We start from the raw sequence: 12,519 nt of genomic DNA on the forward strand, positions 1-12,519 counted from the left end.
AAGATGATTCAAAAGAAGTTGGCGATCAAGGAATCGAATTTGAAGAAGCTCACCAAAAGGTGGAGGTTGTCAAAGAAGAGTCAATGGGAGAGGGGACAATCATAGCACATCCATTGGATGTCTCCCTTGTTAAGTCACCATCCGTATTACGAGTTGAGTGGGTAATCATTTCATCCTTTAATTTTCTTGGCCCATATCAATATGATTTGTTAGAAATAGATGGTCAACTTAGAGTTCTTTGTGGGTTGGTGAGTAAGAAAGAGTTGGATATTGGTTGGCAACTAGAATCAAGGTACATGGTGGAAGGAAGCTCAAACTTTGGAGTTCGAAGGTGGAGTAAAGCAAAATTCAATAGATTTCGAAGGAGGATTTTGAGCTTTGAAGAGAATTTGAAGGTTTCATCACCCGAATTGAAACTTAAAGATCAACAAGGAAGGGTGTTGACAAACAAAATTTGGGATCTCGAGATATAATGCGAGAATAAATAATTTTGGGGTCTTACCACTTGTTTGGAACTTTGTGGAAGTTTGGTGCGCCTAATTTGGGATCCCAAAAGTCATTGGAAGTTCAAGAGTTGGTGGAAATTCAAGGAGAAATTCAAGCATAAGCCACCTTAACAAGAGTCTCACCAATTGTCCAACTTAAGGACAATAAATAAAAGTGTTAGGTGGGAGATACCCCACCTTGGTAACATCCTTTCATTTCTCTTTTTGTATATAGTTGATGACTAAGTTGAATTTCTATTTTAGGGTTTTTTAAGTTTAATTGGTAGTTTAGTATGTTTAATAAGGTTTGGTATTATTTTGGTCTCTGTTTGGAATGCTTAGTTTAGTGCAAAAGAGTTGAAAATTTTTTAAAAATAAAGCACCACTTCTGCATATGCATGCCTCATGCGTATGCACAACCCACAAATTTTTACCAATTCATGCGTACGCTTGGACTATGTGTACGCATGACACCACTCCCGAACTAAACATGCCTTGTGCGTGTGCTGTGCATGCACACACTCTTTAAAAAAGAAAAAGAAAAAAAAAGAGAGAGAAATCCAAGTCATGCGTATGCACGATGTCCCATCCAGAGCTGAATTGATTTTGTGCATATACTATACGTACGCATAAACACCATTCGCACGATCCCACTTTTCCCTTTTTTACTTCTTTTTCATACCCTCTCTTCATCATCATTCATCATTCACCACCATCTCCATTCACCACCACCAGTGACTCACATCCACCGCTTCTAGCTTTGGCGACATCATAACATCGTCGCACTCCTCTAATCTCTTCTCTGTTTTATCATTTTTTTTATTTTACTTACATTTTCTGTTTTGGTAGTTTTAATACCTTAGTTTAATTTTAGTTAGTAGTTAGTAGTTAGTTTAAGTATTTGTTTTAGTGGATTAGGTGGTTAGGATAGGCTAAATTTGGTCAAAAGTGTTGGATTATTAATCAGATATATTGATTCTATTGAGAAATTGCTGCTGATTACTAGCATGATGCTATTTTAGCATTGTTGTTGTTGATATTCACTATTAGATTGAGATTGAGGTTATAATTTGTTGCTTAATATTAAATTCTGAATGTTGAATATTTATGCATACTAAGTGCCGGTGACATTGCCTTCAAAAATGATGTTAGATTTCTAAATTGCATATTGTAGCTAACTACCATATAATTTTAATCACTATCTATTATTAGGCAATTGTGTATAATTGATGCATCTGTTACTAGGTGATACTTGCTTATTTTGATTTTTATTTACATCACCAGCTGATACATTGAGATTGTAGAATTGTGAAATTGGATTGTAAGCTTACCTAGTAATGTCTTTTTGCACTTTTTAATCTATGTAGACCATACTTGCTATGTGATTGATTTCAACCTATATCCTTCTTTTACTAAGTTGTATAGCACCCATGTTCCCCACTCTATGTCAATTAGGTGCTGCAAACAAACTTCAAGTATGTTATTGATCGATGTGCGAGTTTCCTATTTTTTTTGGTTCCTTAAATTCTCTTGCACATCAACCAATTTTCATTCATTATCCATTTCACAATCTCTTGATTTTTGCTTGAGTGCTTTCATACTTTTTTATTACTTGTTTTTTTGTCTTAACCTACAAGTTTCCTTTAAAGTATCTCAAGCATACTAGATTGAGTAAAGTGCATACTTCTTTTGTGTAATTGTGACATAGCCTTCAATGCTATTGTGTGAGTTCTAAACCGCGCGCAAACTTAGAAGTCACACACTGATTAATTCACTTCATTTTAGTGATTATTACCTCATTCCAATAATCTATGCTTCCTTGTCTTAGAATTTACTTGTCTTAATATATTCTGTTTTATATTTTTCAGGATGAGTAATCATAAGTAACAAGGAAAGTAGATAAAGAACATGCCACAATAGATAGAGAAGAGAAAAAACTCTTTCTCAACTGCAGTAGCCAGATGATCCACTAGTTGAAGGTGGCAATCTATAAAGTCTCCGTATCCCCTGACTCATCATTAAATACACAGAGGACGTGCAAACTTTTAAGTATGGGAAGGTCGGTGACCGATTTTTTGGGTGAAAAATTATAATTCCAAACACTTTTACATTTTATTTTTTTCTGCTATTGCTATGTCTTTTAGAATTTTTAGTTACATTTTTCTTGGTTTTTATATATTTTAGAGCTATATCTGCATTTCTTATTAATTTATTGTATTTCTTTTCATATATACATATATATAATAAGTTTAGTAATAATAATGAAAATTCCAAGACCATTTTTTTATAGGGCATTCCAAAATTAATTTGAGTTGAAATTATTTTTCACTAAAAATGCTTGAACTATATTGTGGAACATAGTTTTAGAGTTAGAACATACAACCTTGTGAGTTTTTGAGTCTTAATGTGTGGTTACATCATACTAATCACTATTTTTATTCTTGTGTGTTATTCTCTTTCTATAATTGTAATCTTTGTCTTGTTTGATTCTTCATGTTCATTATTTTGTGTATATATGTATTTATATGATTGAGACCATTGTTTCATTTAACTCACTTATCCAAATAGCCTTACCATTTTATCCACCATTGTTAGCCAGTTTTGAGCTTATTTTAATCCTTTTTTATTCTTAATTTTAGCACATTACTACTCTTAAATAAAAAATAATAAATATCCTTAATTTGGGTCTTTAATTTGCTTAGACTAGTGAGAGTGTACATCATCTAAAGTATGGAGAAATTTGAAAAATGTTGTTAGAGATAAAAATGTATTTTGGATTTTCATTAAAAATCTTGGGAATTGGATACATATTCATGCATTCAATACTTAAACCATATGCATTAGTAGAGTGTGTATATATTATGTTATATAAATAAAAAAAAAAGAAAAAGAAAAAGTAGAGAAAAAAAAGAAAGTAATAAAAAGGGGACAAATGTTAATCCCAAATAAAAGTAATAAGAATAATGCATATGGGATATAAATTGAAAAGAATGTATGAATATGTGAAAAAGTGAATAATGAGTGGTTAGGTTTGCATTAGAATTAAATAGGTTGTTGTAGGTTAGGTAGAAAGTTTAAGTTAATCAAAGATTCAATTTTAAGTCTACTTAGCCAAATATAATCTTACCTTGATCCTAGTCCCATCACAACCTTTGAAAAGTCCTCATGATATTTGTATGCATGCATCGAATAATTGTTAATTGTTAGATGAAAAACAAGTCTTAGAAAGCAAGATTATAAGAGAATTGAGTGAATCAACCATAAACACTTGAGCAACTAGAGAGTATACACATCCAGTGAGAATCCGATTACTCAATTCTATATTTCCTTTGCTCTTGGAACTTTACCTTACAAATTCATTAAACTTTTTAAGACTTAAATCAATTGTGGAGTTGATTTGACTATCATTGTTATTTTTGCCCTTCTTGCTTATCAATGCTCTTAGACTTTGATTTGTTTTTAACTAAGTGAGTTTGCATAGAATATAGTAGGTAAATTACATTTAGATAGATTGCATATAATAAGTATGATATTTCTTGATCTTGTCTTTTCTATTATTTAGTATGAGGACATGCTATCATTTAAATATGGAAAGGTTGATAACTCACAATTTTATGGTAAATTTTGGATTAAAATGAGTAGATTTTATCAACTTATCTTGCATTTATTCACTGAAATATCATGGTTTTGTGAATATCTCCTAATTGTGTTTAATGATTAAAAACATGCTTTTTAGCCTTTTATATTACTAAATTTAATTCACAATTCCATTGGATGTCTTGATGTGTTTGTTGAGTGATTTTAGGCTTAGAAGGCAAGGATGGTTTGAAGAAGTGAAGAAAAAAGCATGTAAAAGTGGAGAATTCATGAAGAAATGAAGTTTTAGAAATCTGCGCAGTTGTGCGTACGCATGCCTCATGCATACGCATGACTTGCATTTCGCCAACTTGTGCGTACGCATACCTCATGCGTACACATGACTGTTAGCATGTGATTTCACTTAAGTAAACATGTGGGTCACGATTTCAGGCCAATTTTGGCCCATTCCAACTCATTTCTGAAGCATTTTGAAGGCAAGACTAAGGAAGAATCAACCAAGTTGTCATAAAATAGTTTAGAACCATGTTTTAGGATAGAGTTCTAGAGAGAGAAAGTTGTCTCTTCTTACTAGAATTTAGGGTAATTTTAGGTTAAATTCTCTTAGATATAGATTTTAATTATTGTTCTTAAGTAGTTCTCTTCACATTTTCTTGTTCTATTGTCTCAATTTGCCTAGTTTCTCTTATTAGTTCCTTCATTTTGTCTATTTAAGTTTATGAACTCTCTTGTTAATTTCAATTTCCTTTATTACAATTTGAGGTTTTCCATATTTAATGTTGCTTATTTGATTGGTTATTGTTGCCTTCTTGTTTTGGTAGTTGTAACTTTTATAATTTTAGGTTAAATTCTCTTAGATATAGATTTTAATTATTGTTCTTGAGTAGTTCTCTTCACATTTTCTTGTTCTATTATCTCAATTTGCATAGTTTCTCTTGTTAGTTCCTTCATTTTATCTATTTAAGTTTATGAACTCTCTTGTTAATTTCAATTCCCTTCAATACAATTTAAAGTTTTCCATATTTAATGTTGCTTATTTGATTGGTTATTGTTGCCTTCTTGTTTTGGTAGTTGTAGCTTTTATAATTCTTACAATTTGCCATATTTTACTTTTGTGCATTCTAAGTGTTTGAAATACTCCTTTTAGTTTTAGAATAGATTTTTGCATTCTTGACTTGGGTTAGTAACTTGGGTGACCCTGAGTTACTAATGTCCAAGTTGATTGATAATTTTGAGATTTTAATTAATCTTGCTTCCATTGACGTTAGTCTTTCACTAAATTGATTAGTGAGTTGGTTAGGACTTATGGATTAGGATTAGGATTAGTTAAGCCCATTTAACCTTCCTCCAATGTTGGAGATGATGAAGTGGGTTTGCTCTTTGTAATTATCATATTGTAGTTAGTAATAAAGAAAGTGCTCCTTAATCATCAACTCTTGCCAAGATCTTTTTTAGTTGATTTCTTTAATTGTTATAGTTTAATTGATTTTGATATTTTGTTATTGTTTGCTTCTTTAATTTCTTGCAATTTACATTTTGCATTTATTGTTATCAACCGTTTCTATAGCCAATAATTGAGCATTCGATTGCAATTTCTAGGGAGAACAACCCAGGATTTTACTGTCGGTTATTTGAATTCTATTATGACAATCTTTTAAACTTTTGATTGAGAGTTATTATTTGGTTTAGACTATACTTACAACACATTCTTTTTGTGAAATTTCTAAACCGATATTTGGGCCGCATCACTCAACTGTCTCTTGGTTCTTCATTTTTTTCTCTCGCATGGCATTGATCCTTGCATCCCCAGTTAATATGTTCAACTCAGACTCAATATCAGCACTTGTTGAATCATACCAATATACTGCATTGTATGACTGGTATCCTAAACCATTAAACAATATTATCAGGTCTCCAAAATTCACAAAATTTAGATCCATTTCAGGAACCTCTCTATCTTTCCATTTGATAAACTAGGGGACCATCACTTGCTCTGACAAAATTACTTTCGTGATGAAAAATTGGCACCACAAAAATATCAACCATCTGAAATTAATCCATGAACAACTATATGTAAGTTCAACTAACTATACTCACAACAAATAACATAGTCACGTTTCAAACAGTAATGCCTCTTCAAAAACAGAAACAAAATTTATCAATCAAACACCTTACCCTAACAGAATCCCTTTTTCAAATTCGATACACGAGATTTTAAAAACGATTTTTACACATCAGTAACCATTTTTACCCACACTATCAATATGCACACAGAATGCCTTCAAAAATTAGTTCACAGATCCATAACCAAAACTACATCGTTGGGCAAAGCGATCTTACCTTCTGATGAAGACAACAACCATGAGCACAATGGAACTTTCTTCACCCTCTCCGACACGGACTTCACACCGCACCAATTGCTCTTCTACGTAGTGGTCTTTTGGAGGGAGAAACAAAGAGAAAACAGTTTGATCGTTTATTTTTTTAGGATTTTCAGTAATTCTCTGAGTATGATATGAGTGTTATAGGTATTACATAAAGGGATTAGAGTGTCTATGGAGGAATTTTGGTAAAACAACATCGTTTTGGAGTGGGAGGACGCATATGTCCTGTTTTAAAAAGGTCTATACTACGTGTGCTCTCCTAACGGCCAGGTCAGCACAACGGAAGTTACGTCAGTTTTTTCGTCGGGTCCAACAAAATTATTTCAACAAGGAATAAATTTGTCCAGCTTTTGAAGGGGTTGGAGACATAAATGTATTTTCCATTCTTCAAAAATAAAATATCTGTGAAAAAAAGGTTAAAGACCTATTTATCCTTTTCTCATAAATTAAAATTGAGATTAAAAATCTCTTTACCTCCATCTTTCCTTCCTTTCTTCCTTATTCATAATTAAAAATTAAAAAAATGATAAAATCCTATAAAAAAAAATTTATAATGGCATTACAATTCAAACTTCACTTTTCAACAATTACCATAAACAAGCACAAATTTTCAATCATAAGCAAATGGCGTACATTATTTTTCTATTGCACTTTAATTATTCATCAATATGAATAATTATAGATAGTAATTTCTTCACATATATTTTCATCCTCTTTTAGTGCACTAATAATAAGTTATGTTTTCTTTGGACACAATTCATGAACTTTCTTCACTTCTTTTCGGACTCACAAATTTTTTTATTTTACTATTTTTAATTTTATTATTTTTCATTTTATTTATCTGATATCAAATTCTACTTAATATTTGTCTATTTAAAAAAATATTTATTTTCTTGTAACATTAATAAAAGTCTCAATATTTATTTTTTATTATTATTTTTTATCTTTAATTCTTGTGTTGTTTACTTACCACTAATAAATATTTTGTAATTTTATCTATTCCGATCTTAATGTCTCTCTTTAATCTCTCTTTATTTAATCTATTTCTATAAAATTACACCTGAATTATTAATATCAATAAAAAAAATTGACTCTAATATTTCTGAAAAAAATAAATGGGAAATGAAGAGAAAGCAAGGTGTAGAGAGTAAAAAGGGTGGGGATAAATGGAAACAAATAGCTAAAAAAAGAGAAGTGGTTTTTAGCGGTAGAACGTAGAAAGATACATACAAGGTGGAAAAAGACAAACACAAATTGCAAGAGAAAAACAGAAAACGTGAGGCTCAGCCCCGTTGAAATATTGAAAAAGTCGCTTAAAAACTGAACACAAATATGGCGTTTACGTTTCTTCTTCTTCTTCCTCTTCTTCTCGTGTGTCAACCGTGTTCTCAGCCATCTTTTCGCTCCCCTTGTCTTCTCATTCTTCACTAACAAACTCAATAGTTCTCATTCTTCTCTCTCTCCCTCTCTCTCTCTCTCTCTCCCTCTCTCTCTCTCTAGCTGCATTCACAACACCTTCACTCTTTCTCTTGCTTCTGCTTTCATTTTCAGGATAATTCGTAAGTTTTTCTTTTCGTCTTTAAATTATGATTTGTTATTTTTGGGTAGGTTGTAATTTTGTATGCAGATGCAGTGGTTTCTGTGTTCTATGTGTTTTTCATGTCAATTCTGTTTCTTTATGTGTTATTTTTGTGAAAATTTGTTTTTTTATTTCTTCTGGTGTTCATACAACAAAAGGGTCCAAACAAAAAGAAAATTATAAGGAAAAATTTTGATTTTTATTTAATATAAGGTGGAAGGGGTAACTGAATTTGACGAACTGATGCAAAATGCAGGCTTGGGGTGAATTTAATTCACATTCAGTTTGCTAAGTGTGCTAGGTTGCTGGCAATGGTTTTTAAGTATATTCTATTGTCACTGTCCTTGAAAGTTGATTCTCTCTCTATAATAGCCTCATGCTTCTGCAATGGGACCCATCCTTCTTTTTAAGCTTTTACTTTGCACAGAGACGGCTAGTTGTTTGGTTGATTTGATTCACAATAATCAATTGGTGTTCTTACTTTTACAATGGGGAGAGATTGGTGAGAACTAAGAAGGGTTGGTCTAGAGGAGCAACTTATGGAGTATTTATCCTGTTAACAATTTGGTCCTTTTTGTGAGTGGAGAGAAACGCCAAATTTTTCAACACAGATGCTTGTCATTGTAATTGAGAGGATCTTTTTAGGGTAAATCATTTCTTGAAACATTCTTGTCTTTCATGTTTATGTTGCTTGGTTTAACTAGTCTGGATTTTCAAACAACTGAGTTTTATACATGACTGTATGTATTGACAGTTAAAATATGAGGTTGAATGTGTATTATTCCCTGGAGATATAGGCTACTATGTTGGAATTGAAGCTAAAGCTTATTCCAGAACTTCAGTTCTATTTCCTTTTACAAATTGCTATAATATAATTATGAAACATTGATTATATCATTTTTAAGTACTATTTGATTCTCTGTTTCCCTCTGTCTTCCCCACTCTATTCATTTCTTTCAATAGTCTGTTTTACTCATCAACTCATGAAAACATTTTGGTGTTGACATTTAGATGCTATCTTGGATTAACTGCCAAAATCGGTTCCTATATCATGCTAGCCAATTCATTTTAGTATTGCTGCTACTCCAGAATGTGATGGAGGCTCAAAAGATTATGAATTAGCACTGTTATTGTGGCAGTCTAGACTCTAACCATTTCAAAATATCCGTTACTTTGGAAATTTGGTATATTAATAATTCTCTTTGGATACAATAAGTTTATGACTGTACCTAATTTCCTATGTGATACAGGGCCGGGGGATAGCCATGCTTGGTCCTGAAACAGAACTTAAGATAAGTTTTGGCTACCAATGCAATGGCATTGCAGATATCTCGTGCAAGTCTATCAACGGCTACAAAATCCTTCCTTATTTCCCTAGAACAAGCAGTTTCTCTTGCTTGTCTGGTGCTGCCGTTAGCGCAAATGCTACACTTGCCAACACAAACATCTGCAATGGTGTGATAGGGGAAGAAATCCTTCCTAGTTTGGACTCTCCTAAATCGTTTCGTAAGATACCCTCTTCGCCAAGTCTTTCGAAGTTGGACATACTATCATCTTCTCTCCATGGTAGTTTCTCAAACCTCAGTTGCAGTCCATCCACACAAAGTGATATGTTTGATTATGACACTTGTATGGTGAGTGCTCCTTGCAAAAGTGAAGGATTTCTCAATGCTATGGAAGTACAAGTAGCAGGGGGAGCTGCTGGTGAAGATAGAGTTCAAGCAGTTTGTTCTGAAGAAAATGGCTGGCTCTTTTGTGGAATTTATGATGGCTTTAATGGCAGGGATGCAGCTGACTTTCTGGCCTGTACCCTTTACGACACTATCATATCTTATTTTAATATGCTGTATTTGGATTTGGAATCAGATTCTATCAAAGCTTCCAACAGTCTTGATTTGGGTGGATCATCTCAATATGAGTTGGATGAGCATCAATCTCGTTCTCAGAAATCATTTTCACATGCTATCCTTGATAGCCTCCAACGTGCTCTCAATCAGGTTGAGAATGATTTCTTGTACATGGTTGAGCAGGAAATGGAGGACCGTCCGGATTTAGTTTCTGTCGGATCTTGTGTTTTACTTGCACTTCTTCATGGGGAAAATTTGTATACACTTAATCTTGGTGACAGCAGAGCAGTATTGGCAACGTGCAGTATGGATGGCGGAATGAGTGGCAAAGAGAGAAGAATGAAAGCTATCCAGCTTACTGATATTCATACTGTTGACAATGGAGCCGAAAGAGCTCAACTTCTTGCTGGTCACCCAGATGATCCCAAGGCCATTGTAGCTGGGAAAGTGAAAGGAAAATTGAAGGTTACTCGCGCTTTTGGAGTTGGCTACTTGAAAAAGGTTGGTATTGTTTTATCTAGGATAGCAAAAATTTTTTAGAAGATTTTGGAAAGAAGCAAAAGTGATTGTTGGAAACCAAGGCCAAATTGCATCCAAGCTGCTATAATTGTAGGCTTTTTATGAATTTGATGGTTTAGGAAACTGATTTACGCAGTGTGTAAATATCTATCCTACCAAACAGTTGTGATTTTGATTCTGTTTTCGTTTTCTCCATGCAGAAAATTCTGAACGATGCATTGATGGGAATTCTTCGAGTGCGTGATCTCATAAGCCCACCATACATTTCCATTCAACCATCACTAAATGTGCATAGAATCTCAAGTTCCGATCAATTTGCTATAGTTGCGAGTGATGGTTTGTTCGATTTCTTCAGCAATGATGAAGCAGTAGAGCTTGCAGAGTCTTACATCCTAAGCAATCCATTTGGTGATCCAGCAAAATTCCTTGTTGAGCAACTTATAGCAAGAGCTGCTGATTCTGCAGGTCCAAAATCAATTTCATTTGCATAAATTATGAGTTTTTGTAGTCTAAACACATGATTTGTTGTGATTTAATGATCGCTTACCACAATGATATTCTCGCACAGGTTTTAGCATGGAAGAGTTGATGAATGTTCCGGCCGGGAGGAGGAGGAAGTACCATGATGATGTGACCGTGATTGTCATCATCCTTGGGATGAATCAACGGACGTCAAAGGCATCAACTTGCATCTAAAGGTGCAACATAAATTTTGCATTTGAAGATTTTCGCGGATACCTTGATCATGAAGGAAGTGTTTCCTACTATGAAGTTGTGATATTTATAGTGTACATATGTAACTTCAGTTTTCTTGGGTATGTAAAAAATTTTGCAGAAGAGACAATCACCATTTTGTTTGAACACTCAATAATTTTGGAAATGCACTTGTTTTGATCTTTGCCAGAGATGATTTTCCTGCATGCGAGGGAATATTTTTCTAAGCAGTATAGAAATGGATCCTGTATTAATTTATTTTTAGGACACAGTAGTTTTTTATTATTCTTTAGAATAAGGTCTTTTTTGTTGTTATTGTTAATTGTTATATATATTTTTAGAGAAAACGGGACTAGAGTCCAAACAAAGGCACAACTAGTCAACTACACTAAAGAAAAGGAAAAAAAAAGCATTCTGCATTATCAACCGTTTTTTTTTTTAATGCTGTATTTGTTATTAATTATTTATTTTTTATTTGCTATATTTTATATTAATAGTTTAAATTTAAAAAGATAATAACTAATCAGATTGACTATCTTTTTAGTAAGATTATAAAAAAAAAATATAAAAATCCAAATAGGCCAATTTGTTTGTTAATTTCAATAGCAAATCATTTTTTAAGAAGGGTTGTTCTCTTTACTTTTTGAGTTCATTAACATTCAACATCATCAACCAGTAACTCTCTAATATGCGACGGCCGAATGAAATAAATATGAACACCTAACATCAAAGAACGGTACTTATTAGCAAGAATGTCTGCGACCTCTTGATTGACCTTGTATTTTAATAAGAACAAAGACATTAAAATTGACAAGTAAATATAATGTAAAGTATGAATTATTAACTAAAGTAATTCACCGTAAGATAAGTTACTTTATATTTAAAAAGAGTTCGGCAATTATTAAGCTAGACTTCTAAAAGACTTATGATTGAGTCAAGTGGAGTTTTGTAGATATTGTTTTACAAAAGATGGGGTTTGATTGTAGATGAAAAGAGTGGATAAAGGAGTGTGTATGTTCTGCGTCTATATCGGTCCTAATAAATAGTTCTTCTTCTAAGCCCTTCAAAATAGAAAGGGGTCTATGATAAGGGGATCCTCGTTCTCCCTTTCTCTTTGTGTTTGTTGTGGATGTTTTACATAGGATGATTAGAGAAGTGGTGCGGAATAGACGCATTACTCCATTGTTAGTTGGAAGGGATAACATTGAGTTGTCACATTTGTAGTTTGCAGATGATACTATAATTTTTTGCCCTTCTGAAGAAGAGACAATCAGAAACTATAAGCGGTTGCTGCGCTGCTTTGAGATGATGTCAGGGTTGAGTATTAATTTTGACAAGTCCAGCTTGATCCCAGTTAATTGTGAGTAAAGTTGGGCATGACAGATGTGTCGACT

General features: G+C 32.9%; 1 protein-coding gene across 1 annotated transcript; it reads left to right on the top strand.

Moving 5' to 3' along the window:
* Positions 1–7,773: 7,773 nt before the first annotated feature.
* Positions 7,774–11,316, top strand: LOC130976815 (probable protein phosphatase 2C 40). The gene is made up of 4 exons (XM_057901737.1): positions 7,774–8,025; positions 9,296–10,393; positions 10,612–10,876; positions 10,980–11,316. The coding sequence occupies exons 2-4, from the start codon at positions 9,311–9,313 to the stop codon at positions 11,105–11,107; spliced, it is 1,476 nt and encodes a 491-aa protein (XP_057757720.1). The 5' UTR covers positions 7,774–8,025; positions 9,296–9,310; the 3' UTR covers positions 11,108–11,316.
* The last annotated feature ends 1,203 nt before the right edge of the window (positions 11,317–12,519 follow it).

The sequence above is a fragment of the Arachis stenosperma genome, chromosome 4, assembly GCF_014773155.1.
Source record: "Arachis stenosperma cultivar V10309 chromosome 4, arast.V10309.gnm1.PFL2, whole genome shotgun sequence".
In the NCBI taxonomy this organism is placed as follows: Eukaryota; Viridiplantae; Streptophyta; class Magnoliopsida; order Fabales; family Fabaceae; genus Arachis; species Arachis stenosperma.

Coding starts and splice junctions, on each gene's coding strand:
- LOC130976815 (XM_057901737.1), top strand. CDS start 9,311: ATGCTTGGTCCTGAAACAGAACTTAAGATAAGTTTTGGCTACCAATGC. Junction 10,394..10,611: donor GAGTTGGCTACTTGAAAAAG/GTTGGTATTGTT, acceptor TTCTCCATGCAG/AAAATTCTGAACGATGCATT. Junction 10,877..10,979: donor AAGAGCTGCTGATTCTGCAG/GTCCAAAATCAA, acceptor ATTCTCGCACAG/GTTTTAGCATGGAAGAGTTG.